This window comes from Epinephelus lanceolatus, chromosome 16 (assembly GCF_041903045.1).
Source record: "Epinephelus lanceolatus isolate andai-2023 chromosome 16, ASM4190304v1, whole genome shotgun sequence".
Taxonomy (NCBI): Eukaryota; Metazoa; Chordata; class Actinopteri; order Perciformes; family Serranidae; genus Epinephelus; species Epinephelus lanceolatus.
This window is the reverse complement of record NC_135749.1, coordinates 35,443,177-35,468,259: the sequence shown is the minus strand read 5'-3', so window position 1 is coordinate 35,468,259 and position 25,083 is coordinate 35,443,177. Positions and strand designations below refer to the sequence as shown.

Genomic DNA, 25,083 nt, shown 5'->3' with positions numbered 1-25,083 from the left:
AAACGGGGCTTTGGAAGGGATCAGGAAAGGCCATCCTAAATCAGAGAACCCCAGATCCACAATAAAAAGACTACAAAAATAGAACAGAGAGCTATGGACAGGTATCAGGCTGTCATGAACCATAGACCACAAGTTCTACAAAAAAACAGAAACAAGAACAAAGAGACATCCTGAATTACAACATAACACTCATTTCAAAATCCTCATTGAGGCCTGTAGGTTGAAGAGCATTTAAAGTATCAATCCAAAAAAAGCTCCCTTTGGCATAACTTCATATCTATATCTCCCCCTCTTGGCAATTCAATAGGTTCAATGCCCCGAAAACGTAAAGAGGAGACAGGATGAGAGGCCTCATTGAAATGACGGGCTACAGGATAATTTATATCATTACGTCTGATAGAGCTCTTATGCTCACTAATTCTTTGTTTGAACACACGTGTTGTTTTACCTATATAAATCTTATCACATGGACATTTTACTAGATAGATGACATTTTCTGTACTACATGTGATAAAACCCTTAACAGAAAAGCTTTTGCCTGATCTTGGATGTCTAAAGACAGGAGTTCTCCATGTGTTGTGACACTGGGCACAATGACCACATGGATAATTCCCATCCTTAAGAGGAGCTAAAAGAGTCTGCTTAGGGCTTGCCTTAATATTAGCCCGCACTACTTTATTACGCAGATTTGAACCTCTTCTATAAACGAAGAGGGGGGATCCTTAAAATGCTGAGCTACTGTTGGATCAGAGGTCAAAATAGGCCAGTATTTTAAGATGGTGTTCTTTGCTATGTAAGCCTGGGGAGTATATGTGCTAATAAAAGAAACAGAGTAACTTTTGTCTTTTTTGACACTTTTTTGTAGAAGATCATACTGGGTTTTAGAAGACGCAACCTGGAAAGCTTCATCTATACACTGTACAGAGTAACCTCTCTCCAGGAAACATTTTTTCATGGCAGCAGCTTTATCAGTGAAATCCTCATCAGAGTGACAAATGCATCTTAATCTATAGAACTGACTCTTTGGTAAACCATATTTAAGAGCTCTGGGATGAGCACTGCTGGCTAAAAGGAAAGTATTTTTGTCACTGTCTTTTTGATACAAGGTAGTGATGAGGCTGCCATTGCATAATTCAACCCACATGTCCAAAAAAGACACACGTTTTTGGTCAAAATTAACTGAAAATTTGAGGTCAGGATTCATACCATTAAGAAGATTAACAAACTCAGTCAGCTCATCACTGGTACCTTGGAAGATGCAAAAGACATCATCAAGATATTTAAGCCATTTGAGGATCTTATGAAGAAAATTGTTTCTGTTAATGTCAAAAACAACTGTGTTCAAAAAAACCCACATATAGATTTGCATATTCTGGGGCAAAAGTAGAACCCATCGCTGTCCCTTTACATTGTAGAAAGAAATCTCCATTAAAGGAAAAAACATTCAGTTTAAGAACCAAAACAGCCAGCTCGCAAATAAATGTGCTGGGAGGAAGAGCTTCCTCAGTACGATCTTTCTACATATAAGGTAGCCAGAATGATATCATTAGGTAAGTCTTTTAATGTAGATATCTTGATTATAAAGTTATTCACATTAAAGTGAAGTATTGCACAGATGTAAGTGTGTGGAAATCCTCTCTTTGCTTTTGGACTTTTTTGTTTCCAGCACCTTAACCAAGACTGATCCAGGTTGAGCGGTAGTCCGGCTCCAGTTTCTACATGTTATAAAGCTGGTAAAATATATTTCTGTGCCCCACACAGGAGGTAACCGGACACCAACAACAACAATAACAAAAACAAAAGGAACTACTGAATCAACTTCAACAGCAAACACAGGCAGGACTACAGTAAAGACAAAAAGTTATGCTACAAAACTAAGAAAGGAAAAATTGTATATCACAGTTCACAACAAATACAACGCAACCATCAGCTTTAAGCTACAAAATAAAGAATCACATGGGCCGAATTTTGAGACATTGGGCTCCTGGGCACAGATATACAAAAAGCTCCACCACCTCTCTTATAGGAGCAAGACACACAGACTGTGCTGGTCTATGTCTTTTGTTTCTCTTTTTTTATTGTTGTTGTTGTTGTTGTTTTGCATCTGCTTGTAGTGGTTATGCATTTTTTTGTGGTTGTGTGTCTCTTTGAGGTAATTCTGTGCCTTTTTTGGTTGCTTTGACGCTTTGCAGTCATTTTGCCCATTTTCGTAGTTGCTTGGTGTCTCTTTGCAGTTCCTTTGCATCTCTCTGATGAAGAACTCGAAGACAAGCAAGGAAACACAACTCACTTTCAATGCAAAAACAAGATTAAATCTATTCAGAAAAAAAAAGCCTAAAATGCAATTAAGAGTCATGGACTTTGTATAGAGGACAATTGGCTCCTGGCCACAGACATGGGAAGTCAAGTCAAGTTTATTGTTGTCTTCAAATTGTAGATGAGGTTGAATTTTCAAAGTTAAGTATACAGCGTGCACATAAATTGATGATATACAGATTAATTTCCTTATTAGATCAGTGATTGTAAACTGTATGTTCCACCATGTGTTTCAAGAATCCCACACAAGACTTAGACAACACCTTAACTACAACAACTGTACCATCATCATCTCTAAAAGAAACAGAAACACACACTACAGACTACAATGAAGACACAGTCACACCAAGAAACACAAAAGGTCAAACAGATCTAAATGAATGTTTGCCGAGTTTTCACTCGCAAGTTCATCAGAATTGAAAACATTCCAATTCTAATATGTAATTATGACTGTAATATGACTTAAATAATGAATGCACATCAACATAACTGGTGATGGATGAGGATGTGATTGTGAATGTTTGCTTGTCTTCCAGCGACTCCTTATCTGTGGCAGATGTGTGTTCGTACGGTGACTGGAATCCTCTATTTAATCATCATGATCAGCATCACTGTCACCACCTGGAGAAAAGGTGAATATAGGTTCAGCTGAAACTATCTGAAAATGTTCAGCAGGTCTGCATCATGATACACTCTCATGAAGTCATGTTGGCAACTCAAAAAGGATTCAGTTAATATTTGAAAAGTGAGTTAAGGACATTTAAATTGATCATGTTGCTGTAGTGCCACCTAGAGGTCAGATGTCATCAAATTTATCAGCACAGATTAAAACTGATAGGTGCACATCATCTACATTCAGTTGCAGTTTCACAATGCATTCAAGGTTTATGGCAGTTTATGTCAGATGGGCCACACTTGCACACATTTTTTATGGTCATCTTATATGTTGTGCATTTGATAACAATAACTTGAAGCAATGTAAGAACTTTATTGAATATTTATTTGAATAAAATAGTGGTAAAAGAAAGAAAATGTTAGAAAAACTATCTGGGTGCACATGTACGTGGTTTATATGGATTTTGGTCTCTTACCATAATAAGGCTTTCACTTCTAAACTTAAAGGGATACTTCACAGATTTTCAACCAGGTTTGTACCATAATAATGTGGACAGTGGGCATCTCTGCCTCTCCTCTACGTGACATTCAACAACATACATGTAAATGTGCCTGTCACAGGTTACAGCGTGAAGATTAGGGGAGAATAGCAGAGCATAAAGGTCCAGGTGGAGAAAAAAACAACATTTGGGATTTTGTGAAAAGAGAATGAAGTCACCTGTTGATTTATATATATTAATCTCAGGGTACATTTTTTTGTATTTGGGAGCTGTTAAACTATTCATATTGCATAGGCTACAGAATCTGAATCTCACTCCGAGTTACTGTTGATAAAGCAAAGAAATGGGAGATCATGTTTTGTTCAGTTTTTACCAAATATTTGAAGGTATACTGTTAGGTTGACATGTACAACTATATCACTTATTGAGTTGCAATACTGTTTTCTTAAATCAATAATAAAATACACATATATATATATATTGATATATTTGACATATCATCAAGAATATTGTTATTGCAAAAATACCCTGAAATACTGTGATATTATTTTAGGGTTATATTGCCCACCCCTACTTTGTCTTTGTAATCTTACGGGATGTGAACACCACTCTCCCAGGTAAAGGTCTGTGTTTGTTGGACCCATCCACCACCCCTCTCGCCTGCCCTACTTGGACTTTTGCCGCCTTAACAGCGGTTAAAGGACAGCTTTTGTTGTCAGTGTCTGATGCGTCCGACTTCAGAGTGAGACCGGGTTGAATATTCGGCTAACAAACAAAATTGGAAGTAATTCTCATAATGAACAAATTGGCTGTTTTAACTGATAAATAAAAATATTTTCCATCATCTCCATGTTTATCCTCTCTCTTTTGCAGCTCGACAAATAGCAGCAACAGCAACAGAAAACGATCTCTGATCCTCCATCATGCAGTAACAAGAGCAGTAAAAACTCACCTGTCATCAGCATTCGTCCTCAGTCATCCTGCTTTCTGCACTGAGACTACTACAGCAAATACTGTTAATAGTTTTACCTCTGATGCTACTGATAGAGTGACTACATTTACATGCACACCAATGTTCCACTATTATTCGGAATATGACAATATTGTGAATCTGATACAGGTCATTTAAACAGCATATTCTGTTTGGATATTCTGATCTGAAATTATATTGAATTTAAAGTTCTTATAGCATTTTCCGAGTAAGACATGTGGGATATGTGGATGTTATTCAGGTTTTAGGAGCATTCTCTGGACCTGTGTACAGCACACTCACAATATTCATCTCAGCTGGAGTTTGCACCGCAGTTTGCAGCACATGGCCTCTCGTCTGGTCAGCTCTGTGCGTTGTACACAAACCAACTCGTTAACAGTGTGTAAGGCTGGAGTAGAGATGTATGCCCAAAGACTTGGATATTAATAGGTTTTTGGATATGTGCAAATATCACAACACTGAAATTTTGAAGGAGGTGACTGAAGGAATGAAAGAGGGAGGCTTTGATTGCACAGTCCAACAAGTCCGCCACTGGTGTAAAAGTAAAAATTCTTATATTATTTTTACATCGTACTATTTATAGGGCGTAGTTGTTGGACATATGTCATGGGGGTGTTAAACATTTAAACAGCTTAGTGGAAGTTTTGTGTTTTTCAGAAAAAGGGCAAAAACCAGAATATTATGTGCATGTAAACACAGTCACTGCTGATAGTACAACCACTATATGGCGCAACTATCTTCTTTGGTGCTCATGGTTTCAGTGAAATGAACTGAATGATTGAATTGTGGAGGATCTAACTGAGCTAACAATGTGTAGCATCTCCATACTGACAAAAGTATGCACGATCTAAGCAGCTAACTAATGCTCAAGGGGGTAGCCAACAACCTGGTTTTATACATCCAAAGAACTTCCTGTATATAAAAATGAACTGCTTGGAAACCAGTGTACCAATGTATGTATTGCTTGAAATGTACAATTCTAACTTTTTTTTCTGGCGATTGGTTTGTTGGCAGCTCACCTCTCACAATGCTCTTAACATAACCAAATGATTTCCACTTCTTTCCCTATTTCTATTCTTGTGAGCTGTGTATAAAAATAAATGCAGTTTATTTCTGCTTTGTGGTCTGTGTATTAATGTTGCTCTGAGCTGTACTGCATCTCCCTTTCTGGATGATATATTCTGCTGAAAGCAAGTCAAAACATCACAGCAATGACAAAACTAAAACCAAGAAAAAAAAGGGTAACGTGATGATCATGCGGGACCGTTATCCCTCCATGTATTAAAAATTTTATGAGTACTGTGTGAAAATGTCAACACAGGTAAAGTATTTCAGCAGCTTGCATTCTTGTATTATTGTCACACTGAAAGAAATAGTAATAAAATCAATAATTAATTATTTGAATCACTGTTTTGTAAAAGTCTGAACTGAAAGGAGTCACATAAAGGCTGATTATGCAGAGACATTATATGCACGTCTTGTTCAACTTATTAAGCGTACTGCAGTACATTTGTCATTTATTTATAATCACTAAAAATAAAATCAGTTTGACAAACAACAATCCATTTTGAATTAGCCGACGTGTGAGGTTTGATTGCTAGTAGGCCAGGGTGCCTACCTAGACTAAAGGCTAGAAGGTTTGAAGCTGGCAGACTGAGATGCAGGAGTGCTAATGGTGTCTGAGGATTCCATTTGTTACCAGTTCAGACTGTCACTGGGGTAATAGAGTCCACCAGAGGTCACTGTTTGATCCTTCATCTCAAAGTCAATGGGTTTTTTAAATGGGCTTTAGGTGGCTGAAATAAGGTCTGTGGTTAACACAAGCTGATGAGTCTTTCACTTTTTGTTCTATGACATAAAATTCATCAGTAAATACCATACTTGTGAGGTTTGAAGCTTCTATGTATTTTAAAAAAGGTGGTTGCTAAAGGAGCCGTGGCGAACATGGCTTTACAGTGTTGCAGGCACGTGCACAGACAGATCCCAGGTGGTGCTCAAGCACCTGCCCTTTCAGCCTCTGCCTGGATAAGTGCCCTTTTACAAGACACATTTTTCTATTTCTTTCAGTAATTTCATATGAAGTTTTTAAATTTGCCCACTTGGCATCTGTTCTCATTTAAAAGAATGTTGTGTGCCCAACAACTGCCCCTCCCTCTTTAACTTCGCTTGTTGTTACAGCCACCACAGTTAACGCATCATATTGAGCTCCCTGAGGAGCAACATCCAAGTCTCCCTGACCTGACTCCATGGACAGCCAGGTGACAAAAGTGTTAGCTCTAAGCCTTGTCGCTGTTGTGAAATTAAACCACTATTAAAACATTTCATTACAGCCAGACTAAGTTAGACAACAGCCCACTATTAAGCTCAACAACAAGCAAGCTAGTCTTGTGTAAAATCACACCGTCTCCTTCCAACTCTGCCAGATTCAGGTTCGCCAGCTGCGCGGTGTAAGCGGAGACGAACGCCAAATTTGAAATAATGATTATGTCTCCGATACCATGGCAATAATAATTAATTAGATTGGTGCTGCTCTAAAATGCTGTGGCCAAAGAGAGCAGAGGTGGAGAGGAAGAGCACAGGGCTGCAACCACGACACGCATCTGTTCTCTGGCATTCTATAAGACTATTTAAAGCCTATTTAGAGGATAATTATAACAACTAGCATGTGATTATTTAAAATAGAAAGAAGAAGAAAACGAGGAGAGAGGGAGAACAAATTGAGAAGAGGAGAGTAAAGGAAAGGAGTGGAAAAAAGTGAGTGTTGATTGTGAATGGCTATTCATTTTATAGGCCATTAAAGTGTGCACAGTGTGGAATTGTTTTATTGCCTGTTATAAATAAAGGATAAATGTAGAGAGCGAATGTGTATGTGTAGCCGCTGCAAGGTGTATATAGTATAGATCTTGAGACACTTCACATGTAAGCTAGACAGATATTTGTGTGTGCAACAAAATTAAATAAATAAAACTGGAAGAGATGTACTTTTTTTCCACTTGAGCATCTGCCCATCAAATGTCTGTGCACTGCAGTCTTGTTATGGTGGTGATGTTAAGTTGTGACCATGGTGTAGTTCATTTATAGCCTAACGTTAGCTTTTTACTTCTGGCGAATGCATTTAGGCTTTAATAATCATGAAAGCAGTGTTCAACTGTGAAGATTATCTTGCAGAACAAAACATGTAAGTATCACAAATTTTTCTTTGCCCTGCTTATTTTTGACAATAATCCAAAATCCAATGGAAAAATCCCACTGGCTTTGTGAATGGGGAACCAGTGCGATGCTAACCTCCGCCTCAGTCTACGGAAAAATGTTATCCCTGCAGCACTATCTATTCATAGACTGTAGTTAGTTAGTTAGTAAGTTAGTTTTTATTTCAAAGCGTCATACACCAAAAGTGCCCAGCCCTCATGGGCTTACAATACACTTAAATTGACATAAAGGAGCTGTACAACATAAACAAAAGGAAAGTACAGGAAATGATGCTTTCATATATGCATCCACACACCTACACACATATACATATACATATATACAGACATACATATATATATCCATGGACATTCTTACCTCCATACATATTAATGTTAGGTGGTAATAGTGTTTCACACACAGAGTGTACTCCTACACTGACTGTATTGAATAATTTATGTAGACACTGTGATGTAACACATTGGTTTGGGAACTCCCATTTTGAAACCTCAAGTTTAGCATTTTGGCCGTCACCATCTTGAATTTGTGAAAACACACTGAAATAGCGACAGCTACGGCTACGTGTGTCATTTGTGAATCTGGAGTTATGCAATTGTTACCTAACCGACTCACTGTTGTTGACCCGTCAACGCACCTCACCCACGTGTCGCAAAGTGGCCACGCCCTTAATTATGCATAACTTCAAGCCTTAATAAAATGTAAATAGGTGAGATATAAAAATTCATCCCCTGTACAGTTGACATGAATGAAATTAGCTACAGAGACCAAAAGCTTTCTCTTTTTTTTTTCCTTCACCAGGCCAAAAAAACAAACAAACATGTTTTTTTTTCTGCTTTAAAGTCAGGCATTTTATCAAGGGGGTCTGCGGGGATTGAGCCACTGTTGGAACCAGCCCCAAGTGACCATTAGAGGAACTGCAGTTTTTGGCACTTCAGCGTTAGCGTTATTTTTCAGCTCCAGAGGTAACCTCTCGCGGTGAATACAGGTAACCAGGGACCCAGACAAAGACAACAGCAGGCAGACAGGATAAATTAAGTTGTTCAAAGGTATACTGTGCATGATTGTCAGTGTTTGTAAACCCACCTGCCAGCAAAACCCAGATTTACTCATGTCTGGCATTTTGCCTCATGATACTTGCGTCTGGCACCTCTCGTCTCCTCCACAGTACGTGTTGTTGGTAAAAGATCTAACACCATGTTCATGTTCACACTAAAGGAAACCTAAGTGGTCTCTGACCCCAAAAAGACGCAGCTGTGTGCAGCTGTTTTCGAGAAACACATGAGTGTACCTCCTCAGTTCCTGTTCTCAACCCAGGTAGAGGACCAAGTCGCATGTTATTCTGTGTCCTCAATCATTTCAGTCTGTAAGAAGATGAGGGTGAATATCTTCAGCTGCCTGTTAGCCTTTATTCTGGGCTGTAACGTCACTGCAGGTAAGAACTTTTCATCATTAATCAGTCACTCTTATTGCTTACATTTTCTTTTGCTAAACTGGCATTCAATATAACTGGGTTACATCCTGAAACTCAGCTTCATTTAATGCATCAGTAATGTCAATAATAATTCATAAAGTACTGCACTATACTGTGAGGTCTTGGAGCTTGTGTCAGCAGAGTCTGGTATATTTGACTTATAAACTAAAAATACTAACTAACAAGATCATATTCAATTTGCAATCACTTCATTCACTAAAAATTCTCTTTCTTTTGCAGCAATAATCCATAGAGTAGTCGAGGAAAATGGCATTGTCTTCATGCCATGCCCTGATTCTGTGGAGGGTACAGTGACGTGGAGCAGAGAGAGTAATGGAAACAAAGTTACGATATTAACATGTGACGGTGAACAGGACAAAAGACACATCCATGACCCGGAGAGACGATACAAATCACTTGGGAAAAAGCTGCTCTACATTACCAGAGTTATCATCTCAGACACTGGAAGATACTTTTGTAATGATGAACCAGCTGTGGAGCTGATGGTGAACCCAGCAGGTAAAATGAAACTTCAGAGGAGCACTTCACCACAGAAATGATCATTTGTATATCAGTTGAAGTCTTACAGATTTTTTTCCTCACTTCCTCCACAGAGAATTATGTCTGATGGATAACTCAACTAAAACTGTGCTCTGCTCTTTTCAAAGCTAGACTCCATTGACATAAACAGTAATTTTACCTCACTGAACACAGGAGCTGCTGGTCTACCACTGCCTCAGTCAGTTAGTTTGTTTGTGTTGTTGTGTGACTTTGGTGTTTTAAGAGTTAATTCTGATTCACCAAAGTCACGCATTAAAGTCTGGGGAAAGCAAAATCAGTGATTTCTTTCTAAATGTATTATGTGAGAAAATACCTGTTGAAAAAAAGCCTGGGAACTGTGTAATACTGAACTGTGGTGTTAGATCTCTTAGAATTGTTTTTCATCATTTCTGTTTCCAGGATTTTTTTTGGCAGGCCTAAGATGATGCACTGTAGAAACCCTTATCATAACCCCCTCACTACTATATACTACATCACTACAAACATGAAGTTAGAGCGCATAGCATCAGTGTTGTCTCATTCAGCTAATGTTGAGTTTCCTTCATCCCATGAGATCTCTGAGGATCTTTCAGACTGATAAATACATAAATAAACATCTCTGTTAAAAGCTACAATCATGTAAACACAAGCAAAACAGCCGTCACTAACATACCTTTCAGTCTTCCTGGCCCAATTTGCTACCAAGCCCACTGCAGCTACTGCTCACTGCTGTGGGTGTATGGTTTGTGCCAACATTAGCTGCTGGTAGCTGATGAATGAAAGGCTATGTTTTTTCAGTGGCTCTAGTTGCCTGGTATGGAATGTTAGTGTGATGCCGCCATAGACTGTGTGAGCTACTGGGTTAGCAGAGAGACCATTAACGCGAGGCAGCTCGTTCTTAAGCCCAGCCAACATGTTCCCATCCCAAGTTGTCACATATTGCTGCTTTGTCAGTGGACTTTTGCGTCTTAATATTACTCGCTAGGTAACCTTTGGCATCTGCTGTTGATGCTCAGGGATGGGATGTCAACAAAAGCACATGGTAAGGTTTTTTTTAAAAAAAATGGTTTGGCTCCACATTCATCCCATACACCACCCCTCCTGTCTTCTCCATAGGGTCCTTCCAATACCCTATATTACATCTTTACCAACAGTGTGTCTAACTGAAGCCATCCGCAGCAAATACCCAAAGTGACCGGTGCCGTCCGGCCACGTTATGAACTGACGCTGTTTGTTTGCGTATCCCACTGCTGCAGCAGGTGCCCTCCAGCCAAATGGTGGCATTTCAGAACACCATTTGTATTTGCAATTGACGGGCTCAAACAGGTTCCATCCAGACACGTTACAAACTAATACTGCCCAGCGGCGCATCATACAGATGCGAAAGGTAGCTTCTGGTGTTGGTGTCTGACGCCAAAATCACTGACATTGCAGCAGTATTTGACAACTACAGCATAAGAACAGGCTGGCTTGGGGGTTATGTGTGCTTTAAGCTGCTGATTTAGCTGCTAAGGAGAGTCTGATGCTGCACAGCAGCTAGTTCTCTGGCTCGGGGGTCCTGTATGATATTATGCTACATTCTTAGCTCTTTACGAGAGTCCATGGCTTTGCAGCGGCCTGGCAGTGGCTCGATCTGAAGTTCAGCCCCTCAGGGGACACTCCCCCACCATGTCAGAGGAGAAAATACTGCTCACTTTTTTGGGATTTTAAAACCTAATAATATACTTTGTTGATTATTTTAATCAGGCAAATTTGGCTGAATAACACATTTTCTTTGGTGTGACAAACTTATCTTACTATATCACACTATATAATGACAAAAACTCTGTGTGTGTGTGTGTGTGTGTGTGTGTCTGTTCCACATTTTTCTCCTCACTGACTTGGTCAATCCATGTGAAATTTGGCACAGTGGTAGAGGGTCATGGGAGGATGCGAATGAAGCAATATTACATCAATTGACCAAAGGGGGGCGCTATAGCATCCAACTGAAATTGCAAATTTTGGGCAAGAACCCATAACTTCCGGTTATATAGATTTTCCGCCATTTTGAATTTTTTGAAAAACACTTAAAATTGATCTCTTCCTAGGAAGTTTGACCGATCTGCATGAAACTCAGTGAACATAATCTAGGGACCAATATCTAAAGTTCCCTCTTGGCAAAAGTTGGAAAACTTACTAAAACTGAGCTTCTATAAGGCAATGAATATTGCTGAGGGCGTGGCTCATCACATAAAGGTGTATAACATCTCAAGGGTTTCACCGATCACCACGCAACTTTGTAGGCATATGACCACACATAATCTGAGGGGACCCCTCCATTACTGACCCCATCAAACAAAATGGGGGCGCTAGAGAGCTAATTTCTTATCTAGGCCTAACCGCCATATAGATTTTTACTAAACTTGGTAGATATGTAGAACAGGACGCCTCAAGGTGACTGGAGAAATTTAACTCTAATTGGCAACTGGGTGGCGCTATAGCAACAGAAAAATGCTTAAACATGGCTAAAATGCGACCGATCACTGTGGCTCCCCCTGTGGACGAATGTTTGTTTTTTTTCTAATATTTGGTATGACTAAGTCATGGTATGGTATGCTGTACATAATCACGGAAACTGTCAGTGTGTCATTTTGTCAGTCAGTCATTCTGTCTGTCCCACGTTTTTCTACTCACTGACGTGGTCAATCTATGTGAACCTGCACATAGGCATTGAGGATTGGCATAGGTAGAAGGTGACAAAGCTACCAATGGGAATGGACTAGTCTTACTATATAATGACAAAAACTCTGTGAGTGTGTGTGTGTGTGTGTGTCTGTTCCACGTTTTTCTCCTCACTGACTTGGTCAATCCATGTGAAATTTGGCACAGTGGTAGAGGGTCATGATCTAAATCGTTGTCAAAACTTGCCATTTTCAGCGTGCACGTTATTAGCTGAGGTTGTTGTTTCCCGTAGTGAAGGGGATTTTGAGGCAACGGAAGAGGGGGTGGGGTGCCAGCCTAAACAGCCGGCCAGTTGCAGGTCTACATCCTGTGAGTCAGACTAGAGTTCAAGTGGTTTCAGTTGTAGATCAACCCACCACAAAAGGTGGATGTGGCCTTGTTCTATTTGCAAACATATTGTTATTTATTTATTTTTTTAAGATATTTTTTGGGCATTTTAGCCTTTAATTGACAGGACAGACAAGTGTGAAGGGGGAGAGAGAGGGGGAATGACATGCAGGAATTGGCCACAGGCTGGAGTTGAACCTGGGGCCCTGTGGCAACAACCTTGTACATGGGGTGCCTGCTCTATCCACCAAGCCACCGATGCCCCACAAACATATTGACATTTTGTGACCGCTTGTATTATGGGATCATATGTTTCGCCATATAATATATAATTTCTCTTTTTAATAACAAGATGCCACCACCAAGCGAACCTACAACAACAACAAAAAACAACAAAGTCGCAACTAGGCATGCAGAAAGAAAAAGGACAAGAAGAGTAAAATAAAACAGATCTAAATGTGTAAAGTCATCAAACACCTCTGCTTTTTACAGTGATATTGGTGTCAGAGATCTGACACCAAAAGCCACCTTTCACATTATTATGATACGCCACTGGTTGGCTTGACTGCAACTGTCACAGCTGTATCATATATTGCTGGATGGCGTCAGGTTGAAATGCTGGTGGTAACGACGTAATGTAAGGAGTTGGAAAGTCCCTGTAGGGCAGATGGGAGGAGTGGTGGATGGAGCCAACAAACCCCAGAGTTTCACAGCCAGATGTTCGCTTCCTGTATGAATACAGAGCCAAACCATGGTGTTTTTTCTAAAGCTAACCACATTAGTGACATCCAAGTGTTGGTTGCCAAATGCTTTTGTTGCCTAGATTGTATAAACAACATTAAAGGCCCTATTTCATCAAAAGATGCTTCAAAAGAGAGAGAGATAAAAATGCAGGCAAAGGATGGAGAAAAGTGCATTGAAGGCCTAAAATGCAACCTCCAGTCATGGCTGTGTAACAGAGGACAACAGGCTCCTGGCCACAGACATGCTCCCAGCCCTCCTATACAAATGTTTGTGTCTCATTGTAGCCCTGCCCCCTGTTCAGTAATCCATCCATCCTGAGAGTACAAGTTTAATGTTGTCTTCAAATTATACATGAGGTTGTATTTTCAACACGGGATGCTGAGTATACAGCACAGCACATAAATAAATGAGTTCTTTAAACTACATTAAATTGCATATGTAAACTGCATCTTCTACCTTGTAATATTTGTTTCAACTATTCCACACAGGAGGCAACAAGACACCAATGACAACCTCAGCAACAACAACACCTACAGCAGCAGCAACAACTGAAACAGGTACAGACACTATACAGACTACAATGAAGAAAGACCAAGAAACGCAGAAACAAAAACAATTCAATGAAAGAGATTAAACAGATCGAAATGTTTAATGTTTGCTGAGTTTTCACATATAGGTCCATCAGAATTTAAAACAACTCCATTCTAATATGTAAAAGCACTGAAATTATGAATGCACATCAACATAACTGGTGATGGATGAGGATGTGATTGTGAATGTTTCCTTGTCTTCCAGCGACTCCTTATCTGTGGCAGATGTGTGTTCGTACGGTGATTGGAATCCTCTATTTAATCATCATGATCAGCATCACTGTCACCACCTGGAGAAAAGGTGAATATAGGTTCAACTGAAACTATCTGAAAATGTTCAGCAGGTCTGCATCATGATACACTCTCATGAAGTCATGTTGGCAACTCAAAGAGGATTCAAGTAAGAAAGAAACAAACAAAAACAAAACAACCCAAACCTTTATTCATAATATTTGGAGTGACTTGATATTGTTAACAACTATGAAGCTCACAATGTTTGTACCTCAGCAAGATTTCAACTGAATCAAACTAATTGAAAGTGAGTTACTGACATCAGTAACTCACTTTATATCATATTATATTATATGAATTCTATATCTACAAAAATGATTTATATAAATTGCATTTTACAAAAATCATGGGTAAAATAGGGGGAAATGTCAGAATATCTGTTTGGTGCACATGTGTGTGGTTTTTACTGATTTTGGTTCAGTTGTTGCAACAATGAAGTTTTTTGCTACTTAACCCGACAGTTCAGGAATTTTAACTCCAATGTAAATGTTCTATGAACAACCACATGGTGGCAGTATGGCTGCCTTTAGAGCTGCAGCGAAAAATGATCATTTTTTCTTTTTCTCAACTTTCTACCAGATATCACTGAAACTGAAAAAGTAGAAATATTCTGCCACCAGAAAGATAAAGTTGGAAGTCATGTCTAATCATGTTTAACATGTCCCTAATAATTACTGTTAACATACTGATTTAAATGTTGACATGTGGAAAATATAACATTTTTCATTGTCTCCACTTTTATTTTCTCTCTTTTGTAGCTCAACAAATAACAGCAAGACACAACAGAAATAGAAAATGATCTCTGATCCTCCATCATGCAGAAACAAGAGCATGGAAAATTCACCTGTCATCAGCATTCGTCCTCATTCAGTCTGCGGCTGATGCCACTGATACACTGCTAATACTACTATAACCACTGTTACTACTACTTCTTCTCAGGGTTGTCACTTTTTATTACAAATGCAAACACTGTGCTGACCTGAAATTGTAAACTTACAGTCCAGCAGGTGCAACAAACTATTTGAAGTAGCTGTGGTCCAGCAGACAGCTCACTGTGTCTCGTTTATTATGCTATGTGACTTACGTTGAAATTGCAAACGAATTATGTAGGCCTATTAGTTTCAATTTGATTGAACTTAAACTTTTTGAAATAGTGATAGTGCTACTATTTTTACTGTTTCTGCCGCTGCAGCACAGACTGTTAAAACCTACAGAGGTCTAGGCCATTTTTCCTGTTTTTGGTCCGCATGGTTTCTTTTTGTAAGAATGCAAGTAAAACCGCAATGCACAACAATGTTGCATGCATTTTCTTTCCAGAACAAACTGGGCTATAAAAATATGTATGCTGCAGGGATGTGACATTTATGTATAAATAGTTACATGACCATAAAAATGAAAAATAAAAACAGAATTTGAATCATAGATATTTATTCAAAACACACATTGAACAGTGCTTTACAGGACTCAAAGTGAGCAAGTGAACAAAAGAAAAATCTATATCAAATCAGCATCTGGTGTGAGCACCCTTTGCCTTTAAAACAGTATCAATTCTTCCAGGTACACTTGCACAAAGTCAGGGATTTTGTAGAATCACAGTCAGGTGTATGATTAACCAATTATATCAAACAGGTGCTAATGATGATCAGTTTCATACGGTTCTTAGAACAGGAGGCTTAAAACTGGGGGAGGAACAGCCAGACTCTGCTACCAAGGTGAGGTTGTGGAAGACACCGTGACAGGACTGAGCACAGCAACAAGACGCAAGGTAGTTACTGTGCATCAGCGACATTTCTCCCAGGCAAAGATGAAACAGGAAATCTTGAGGACCATAGACACAGTGGTCGGCCAAGGAAACTTAGTGCAGCAGATGAAAGACACATTATTCTCACTTTCCTTCTAAATCAGAAGATGTCCAGCAGTGCCATCAGCTCAGAACTAGCAGAAACCACTGGGATCCAGGTACACCTATCTACTGTCCAGAGAAGTCTGGCCAGAGGTGGTCTTCATGGAAGAATTGCAGCCAAAAAGCCATACCTCTGATGTGGAAGCGGGGCCAAGCAACTCAAGTTTGCACAAGAACATAGGAACTGGGGTGCAGAAAAATGCAGCAGGTGCTCTAGACTGATGAGTCAGAATTTGAAATATTTGGCTGTTTGTTGAAGGGCTGGAGAATAATGAGTGTCTGCAGAAACGAGATCATATTTCTCCTGTTTTAGCTTCTCTGCACTGGCTCCCTGTAAAATCCAGAATTGAATTTAAAATCCTACTGTTAACTTATAAAGCTCTAAATGGTCAGGCTCCGTCATATCTTAGAGAGCTCATAGTGCCATATTATCCCACCAGAACACTGCGCTCTGAGAACGCAGGGTTACTCGTGGTCCATAAAGTCTCCAAAAGTAGATCAGGAGCCAGAGCCTTCAGCTATCAGACTCCTCTCCTGTGGAATCATCTTCCTGTTGCGGTCCGGGAGGCAGACACCGTCTCCACATTTAAGACTAGACTTAAGACTTTCCTCTTTGATAAAGCTTATAGTTAGGGCTGGCTCAGGCTTGTCCTGTACCAGCCCCTAGTTAGGCTGACTTAGGCCTAGTCTGCCGGGGGACCCCATATAATACACCGGGCACCTTCTCTCCTTCTCTCTCTCGTGTCCTGTTACTGCATCTCGCTAACTCGGCAGTACTGCATGTCACTAACTCGGCTTCTTCTCCGGAGCCTTTGTGCTCCACTGTCTCTCAGGTTAACTCATATTGCAGCGGATAGTGTGACGTGTGTGGGTGTGCTGCTGACGTGGTCCTGCCAGATGCCTCCTGCTGCTGCTGTCATCATTAGTCATTAGTCATACTTCTACTGTTATTATACACATATGATTATTGTCACATATGTACACTATCAGATATTAATATATACTTTCAACATATTGTACCACAGTAGCCAGAATTATAATTATAATATTATTACTTTCATTAATGTTGTTGTAAGCTACTGTCATTACTGTCTGTCCTGCATCTCTCTCTGTCTCTGTCTCTCTTTCTGTCTCATTGTGTCATAGGGATTACTGTTAATTTATCTTGTTGATCTGTTCTCTACAACATCTATTGCATGTCTGTCTGTCCTGGAATAGGGATCCCTCCTCATTTGCTCTTCCTGAGGTTTCTACCGTTTTTTTCCCCGTTAAAGGGTTTTTCCTTATCCGCTGCGAGGGTCATAAGGACAGAGGGATGTCGTATGCTGCAAAGCCCTGTGAGGCAAACTGTGATTTGTGATATTGGGCTTTATAAATAAAATTGATTGACTGATTGAACAGTGAAGCATGATGAAGGTTCCTCGAAAATTTGGGGCTGCATTTCTGCAAATGGAGCTGGGGATTTGGTCAGGATTAATGGTGTCCTCAATGCTGAGAAATACAGCCATATACTAAAACATCAGGCAATACCATCAGGGAGGAGTCTGATTGGCCCCAATTTTCTGCAGCAGGACAACAACCCTAAACATACAGCCAGTGTCATTAGGAACTAGAATAATTTACATAGACACCATGCTGTAACACACTGGTTTGTGAACTCCCATTTTTAAACCCTTAAGTTTAGTGAGGGGGTTGCCATCTTGAATTTGCAGAGTCAGACAAAACCACATTTGAATGAGAGGGTAAAGTGACCCTATAGCTGCTAGCATGGTTAGCATCGTGCACTTACAGCTAAACTGTGATAATGCTAATGCTAATTTTTGCTAGTGAAAAACAGGCTTTATAGAATGAAAACAAAATGAATGGTTCAACCAAACATTGAACAAGACTCTTTTAGACAACCAAAACTTTACAATTAACATTAATGAACTGAAAACACACTGAAATAGCAACAGCTAGGGCTACGTATATAATTTGTGAAACTGGGGTTATGCAATGGTTATGTTACCATACAGACTTATTGTTGTTGTCAGACGGATATTTTACCAATTGATATTTTGCAGATAAATTGTCTGACATGTTGAAACAAATCCAGACAGCATAAGGTTTCCCTCAAAACACAGCGTGCCAACAGAAAATATATGCACAAGTTTCATTCATGGAAGACATGCTGCGCCTCACACTGGGAACTGACTTTTTTTTTTTTTTTTTTTACTGTCAGTGAAAAACACATGATTATTTTCAGTGCCCACACAGTATTTGCTGTTAGTAAAAGATTTAAGAATTCATGTTCACACTAGAGGAAACCTAAGTGGGTTCTGACACCAAAAAGACGCTGATGTGTGCAGTTGTTTTCGAAAAACATGTGAGTGTACCCCCTCAGTTCCTGTTCTCAACCCAGATAGAGGACCAAGTCGCATGTTATTCTGTGTCCTCAATCATTTCAGTCTGTAAGAAGATGAGGGTGAATATCTTCAGCTGCCTGTTAGCCTTTATTCTGGGCTGTAACGTCACTGCAGGTAAGAACTTTTCATCATTAATCAGTCACTCTTATTGCTTACATTTTCTTTTGCTAAACTGGTATTCAATATAACTGGGTTACATCCTGAAACTCAGCTTCATTTAATGCAACAGTAATGTCAATAATAATTCATAAAGTACTGCACTATACTGCGAGGTCTTGGAGCTTGTGTCAGCAGAGTCTGGTATATTTGAGTTATAAAGCAAAAATACAAACTAACAAGAACATATTTAATGTGCAGTCACTTCATTCACTAAAAATTCTCTTTCTTTTGCAGCAATAATCCATAGAGTAGTCCAGGAAAATGGCATCGTCTTACTGGAATGTCCTGATTCTGTGGAGGGTACAGTGACGTGGAGCAGAGAGAGTAATGGAAACAAAGTTACGATATTAACATGTGATGGTGAACAGGACAAAAAACACATCCATGACCCGGAGAGACGATACAAATCACTTGGGAAAAAGCTGCTCTGCATTACCAGAGTTATCATCTCAGACACTGGAAGATACTTTTGTAATGATGAACCAGCTGTGGAGCTGATGGTGAACCCAGCAGGTAAAATGAAACTTCAGAGGAGCACTTCACCACAGAAATGATCATTTGTATATCAGTTACTCACTACGTGTTTCCTTCAATTCTTAAAGAATTTTACTTTTCTCACATGCCTCCACAGAGAACGAATGATCAAAAAGAAAGAGACATTGTTGATTAATTGAAGTTAAGTCTCACACAACTGGTGCAGTATAATCCAAGTCTCATTTATCCAGATGTGTATTCAGTACATCCCAAACAGACAACCCTATCTCTGCTCTCTTCAAAGCTAGGCTCCATTGACATAAACAGTAATTTTACCTCACTGAACACAGGAGCTGCTGGTCTACCACTGCCTCAGTCAGTTAGATTTTTTGTGTTGTTGTGTGACTTTGGTGTTTTAAGAGTTAATTCTGATTCACAAAAGTCACGCATTAAAGTCTGGGGAAAGCAAAATCAGTGATTTCTTTCTAAATGTTATGTGAGAAAATACTTGTTGGAAAAAAAAAAAGCCTGGGAACTGTGTAATACTGAACTGTGGTGTTAGACCGTTGGTCTGTTTTTCATCATTTCTGTGTCAAGGATTTTTATTGGTCGGCCTAAAAACTTGCTAGATGATGCACTGTAGAAACCCTTATCATAACCCCCTCACTACTATATACTACATCACTACAAACATGAAGTTAGAGCGCATAGCATCAGTGTTGTCTCATTCAGCTAATGTTGAGTTTCCTACATCCCATGAGCTCTCTGAGGTTCTTTCAGACTGATAAATACATAAATAAACATCTCTGTTAAAAGCTACAATCATGTAAACACAAGCAAAACAGCCGTCACTAACATACCTTTCAGTCTTCCTGGCCAAATTAGCTACCAAGCCCACTGCAGCTACTGCTCACTGCTGTGGGTGTGTGGTTTATGCTAATGTTAGCTGCTGTTAGCTGATGAATGAAAGGCTATGGTTTTTCAGTGGCTCTATTTGCCTGGTTCGGAATGTTTGTGTGGTGCCACCATAGACTGTGTGAGCTAGTGGGTTAGCAGAGAGACCACTGACGCGAAGTGGCTTGTTCTTTGGCTTGGGCAACATGTTCTCATTCTAAGTAATTGCATATCGCCACTCTGTTAGTGGACTTTTGCATCTACATATTACACGCTAGGTAACCTACGGCGTCTGCTGTTGATGTTCGGGGATGTCAACAAAAGCGCATGGTTAGGTTTAGATAAAAACATCATGGTTTGGCTTGACATTCATACAGGAAGCGAACACCGGGGTTTGTTGGTTTTGTTGGACCAATCCACAACCCCTCCTGCCCGCTCTATAGGGATTTTCCAGCTCCTTATATTACATTACCGGCAGCGCTTCTAACTGACACTATCCTGCAGCACATCATAAACACAACCAGTGCTGTCCAGCCGTCTGGTAGGGTGTCATATTGCTGCAACAGGTACCAGCCAACCGGCATCACAAAATGACGCTGCCCATCGGCATCTCATACAGACACGAAAGGTAGCTTTTGGTGCTGGTGTCTGACGCCAAAATCACATGATGTAGCAGCTGTACTTGACGACTTCAGCATGAGAACAGGCTAGCTTGGGGTGTATGTGTGTTTTGTGCTGCTGATTTAGCTGTTAGCTGTTTAGCCTGCATGATACTGTGCTACATTCTTAGCTCCTACCGAGAGTCCGTGGCCCCTCAGCGGACAAGCCCCCAGCGTCTCAGACGAGAAAATACTGTTCACTTTTTCAGGATTTTTAAACCTAATATTATACACTTGGCAATTTTTCTTTTTATCAGGCAAATTTGGCTGGGTGGTGAACAACATATTTTTCTTCAGTGTGACAAACCCATAATGCAAAATTATTTTTGCTTTACCTAAACTTTAAGTAGTCTCCATCTCCACAGCACTGTGTCAACATAAAGAAAGCTCTGGAAGCCCATGTTATCTTTCTGCTTTAGTGGAAAAAAAGCACTCTGGCTTGTTTGTGTTTCTTTAAACCAATTAAAATCGTCATGGGCACTAGGCCCAGGATTCAGCATCGGTGACCTGCAAAATAGTGTCGGAGGTGAACTTGTTTTACTGGAACATTTGCACATGGGAAGGTGCACACAGTTAAAAGATGTGGCAAATCCACTCTGATTGGACGTGTCAGAAAACAGATCAACATCAGGCATGAGATTCCTGTGGGAACGAATCTTGGCTTTTCGGAGATGCGTTCACAAGCTGTTCTATACATTGTAGAATTTTACAGCAACTCACAGAAACGACAAAGCAGGCATGCCTTACTGCATGATCTAAATCGTTGTCAAAACTTGCCATTTTCAGCGTGCACATTATTAGCTGAGGTTGTTGTTTCCCGTAGTGAAGGGGATTTTGAGGCAACGGAAGAGGGGGTGGGGTGCCAGCCTAAACAGCCGGCCAGTCACACGTCTACATCCTGTGAGTCAGACTAGAGTTCAAGCGGTTTCAGTTGTAGATCAACCCACCACAAAAGGTGGATGTGGCCTTGTTCTATTTGCAAACATATTGTTATTTTGTGACCGCTTGTATTATGGGATCATATTTTTTGCCATATAATATATAAATTCTCTCTTTAACAACAAGATGCCACCACCAAGCAAACCTACAACAAAAAAACAAAAAACAAAGTCACAACAAGGCGTCCAGAAAGAAAAAGGACAAGAAGACTAAAATAAAACAGATCTAAATGTGTAAAGTCGTCAAACACCACTGCTTTTTACAGTGATATTGGTGTCAGAGATCTGACGCCAAAAGCCACCTTTCACATTATTATGATACGCCACTGGTTGGCCAGACTGAGCATTTACAGACAAGAAAACAGAAAAAACCCTAAATTATACAAACAACATTAAATGCCTTATTTCATCAAAAGATGCTTTAAAAGAGAGAGAGATAAAAATGCAGGCAAAGGATGGAGAAAAGTGCATTGAAGGCCTAAAATGCAACCTCCAGTCATGGCTGTGTAACAGAGGACAACAGGCTCCTGGCCACAGACATGCTCCCAGCCCTCCTATACAAATGTTTGTGTCTCATTGTAGCCCTGCCCCCTGTTCAGTAATCCATCCATCCTGAGAGTACAAGTTTAATGTTGTCTTCAAATTATACATGAGGTTGTATTTTCAACACGGGATACTGAGTATACAGTGCAACACACAAATAAATAAGTTCTTTAAACTACATTAATTTGCAAATGTAAACTGCATCTTCTACCTTGTAATATTTGTTTCAACTATTCCACACAGGAGGCAACAAGACACCAATGACAACCTCAGCAACAACAACACCTACAGCAGCAGCAACAACTGAAACAGGTACAGACACTATACAGACTACAATGAAGAAAGACCAAGAAACGCAGAAACAAAAACGATTCAATGAAAGAGATTAAACAGATCGAAATGTTTAATGTTTTCTGAGTTTTCACATATAGGTCCATCAGAATTTAAATCAACTCCATTCTAATATGTAAAAGCACTGAAATTATGAATGCACATCAACATAACTGGTGATGGATGAGGATGTGATTGTGAATGTTTCCTTGTCTTCCAGCGACTCCTTATCTGTGGCAGATGTGTGTTCGTACGGTGATTGGAATCCTCTATTTAATCATCATGATCAGCATCACTGTCACCACCTGGAGAAAAGGTGAATATAGGTTCAACTGAAACTATCTGAAAATGTTCAGCAGGTCTGCATCATGATACACTCTCATGAAGTCATGTTGGCAACTCAAAGAGGATTCAAGTAAGAAAGAAACAAACAAAAACAAAACAACCCAAACCTTTATTCATAATATTTGGAGTGACTTGATATTGTTAACAACTATGAAGCTCACAATGTTTGTACCTCAGCAAGATTTCAACTGAATCAAACTAATTGAAAGTGAGTTACTGACATCAGTAACTCACTTTATATCATGTTATATTATATGAATTCTATATCTACAAAAATGATTTATATAAATTGCATTTTACAAAAATCATGGGTAAAATAGGGGGAAATGTCAGAATATCTGTTTGGTGCACATGTGTGTGGTTTTTACTGATTTTGGTTCAATTGTTGCAACAATGAAGTTTTTTGCTACTTAACCCGACAGTTCAGGAATTTTAACTCCAATGTAAATGTTCTATGAACAACCACATGGTGGCAGTATGGCTGCCTTTAGAGCTGCAGCAAAAAATGATCATTTTTTCTTTTTCTCAACTTTCTACCAGATATCACTGAAACTGAAAAAGTAGAAATATTCTGCCACCAGAAAGATAAAGTTGGAAGTCATGTCTAATCATGTTTAACATTTTTCATCATCTTCACTTTTGTCTTCTCTCTTTTATAGCTCAACAAATAACAGCAAGACACAACAGAAACAGAAAATGATCTCTGATCCTCCATCATGCAGAAACAAGAGCAGTCCAAACTCACCTGTCATCAGCATTTGTCCTCATTCAGTCCAACTGTAAACTACTGTTACTGCTTCTACGGCTGATGCTGATACACTGCTGATACTACTATAACCACTGTTACTACTACTTCTTCTTAGGGCTCTCTTTTTATTACAAATGCAAACACTGCACTGACCTGAAATTGAAAATTTACAGTCTATAAGTACAACAATGTAAACTAAGCACAAAAAAGTAAGGAAATTTGTGTGTTGGTAGATTATTTCTGTGTTGATCCTACAATCCAATTGCCGTAGGCAGAATCTGGACTCATTGCTGAACATAACGTTCCTCCACATGCTCAGGTTCCAGTGCACGTGTTGCTGACATCACCTCAAGCGGGCCTGACAGTGAAGGGCAGTCATGGTAGGCCTCCTTGCAGCACTGTTAGACCAGAGATTGGCTGCGTGCAGTCTGTTCTAGATTGTCTGGGCAGAGAGCCGTCAGCCATGTCGTCTTGCAAACCTTGACTGCAAATCTGTAGAAGACCGCCAAGGGTTCCTAAGTGCTGACAGGATGAGGAAACGCTCTTCTTGGGCTGCCGTCAGATCAGACAAACATGGCATGGCGATTCATGGAGCAGACACCAACTGACCACTGTAGCAGGGCCCATGCTCACAGGTGCTGACAAGGTGCCAATCAGGTACCTGACTGTCAGCACCTGGGGGTACCAGAAGCTCAAAACAAGAGTCAATAGCAACAGCAAAAAAAAAAGCTGTTTGGCATTGGCAGAGAAGATTTGGCAAATTTTTCATGGGCGCAACCCACATACTCAGCTCTGCTGCTCATCCCACAAAAGCATCCTTCTCACAAATGTGGCACCATTTAAAAGGGAAATATGCAGGCTTTCCAACAGTATATGTTTTATTGCCAAGAAGCATTGTAAAAACAAAGAAATAATCTGCCACACAAATTTCCTTACTTTTTGTGCTTAGTTTATTCAAAGTAGTTTATGTTGTGGTCCAGCAGACAGCTCACTGTGTCTTGTTTATCATGCTATGTGAGTTACGTTTGCAAACGAATTATGTATTAGTTTCAATTTGTTTAAACTCAAGCTTTTTAACATAGTGATAGCTCTACTACTTTTACTGTTTCTGCTGCTGCAGCACAGACTGTAGTTAAACACAGTTAAAACCTACAGAGGTCTAGGCCATTTTTCCTGTTTTTGGTCCGCATGGTTTCTTTTTGTAAGAATGCAAGTAAAAATGTAATGCCCAACAATGTTGTATGCATTTTTATTTTTCAGGACAAACTGGGCTATAAAAATATGTATGCTGCAGGGATGTGACATTTATGTATAAATAGTTAAATTATATACTGTACATGCAAACATTTTAGGTAGGTGTAAAGAAATG

The 25,083-nt window shown here is 39.7% G+C and overlaps 3 protein-coding genes across 4 annotated transcripts in view; all 3 read left to right on the top strand.

Annotated features, from left to right (window-relative positions):
- LOC117263664 (uncharacterized) overlaps window positions 1–25,083 on the top strand; it is a 53,136-nt gene that overhangs the window by 2,646 nt on the left and 25,407 nt on the right. The window lies entirely within an intron of this gene.
- LOC144467373 (uncharacterized) lies at window positions 8,980–15,496 on the top strand. The gene is made up of 5 exons (XM_078175846.1): window positions 8,980–9,064; window positions 9,344–9,622; window positions 13,924–13,992; window positions 14,231–14,326; window positions 15,075–15,496. Exons 1-5 carry the CDS (start codon window positions 9,004–9,006, stop codon window positions 15,113–15,115), a joined length of 546 nt encoding a protein of 181 aa, XP_078031972.1. The 5' UTR covers window positions 8,980–9,003; the 3' UTR covers window positions 15,116–15,496.
- On the top strand, window positions 17,678–25,060 carry LOC144467306 (uncharacterized). Of its 2 annotated transcripts, none has more exons than XR_013493571.1 (5): window positions 17,678–18,738; window positions 19,018–19,296; window positions 22,535–22,603; window positions 22,842–23,036; window positions 23,626–25,060. XR_013493571.1 is itself a non-coding variant. In XM_078175646.1 (5 exons), the coding sequence occupies exons 1-5, from the start codon at window positions 18,558–18,560 to the stop codon at window positions 23,664–23,666; spliced, it is 666 nt and encodes a 221-aa protein (XP_078031772.1). In that variant the 5' UTR covers window positions 17,684–18,557; the 3' UTR covers window positions 23,667–25,060. The 2 variants fall into 2 exon arrangements, 1 of the variants encoding a protein (XP_078031772.1); XM_078175646.1 differs by having other exon boundaries at window positions 17,684–18,738; window positions 22,842–22,937.

What these genes read in the sequence shown, in the direction of transcription:
- LOC144467373 (XM_078175846.1), top strand. Translation starts at nt 9,004, where the DNA reads ATGAGGGTGAATATCTTCAGCTGCCTGTTAGCCTTTATTCTGGGCTGT. An exon ending in GGGCTGTAACGTCACTGCAG is followed by an intron (nt 9,065 to 9,343) that starts GTAAGAACTTTT and finishes TTTCTTTTGCAG; the next exon opens with CAATAATCCATAGAGTAGTC. An exon ending in TGTCACCACCTGGAGAAAAG is followed by an intron (nt 14,327 to 15,074) that starts GTGAATATAGGT and finishes TCTCTTTTGTAG; the next exon opens with CTCAACAAATAACAGCAAGA.
- LOC144467306 (XM_078175646.1), top strand. Translation starts at nt 18,558, where the DNA reads ATGTGTGCAGTTGTTTTCGAAAAACATGTGAGTGTACCCCCTCAGTTC. An exon ending in AGCAGCAACAACTGAAACAG is followed by an intron (nt 22,604 to 22,841) that starts GTACAGACACTA and finishes CTTGTCTTCCAG; the next exon opens with CGACTCCTTATCTGTGGCAG. An exon ending in TGTCACCACCTGGAGAAAAG is followed by an intron (nt 22,938 to 23,625) that starts GTGAATATAGGT and finishes TCTCTTTTATAG; the next exon opens with CTCAACAAATAACAGCAAGA.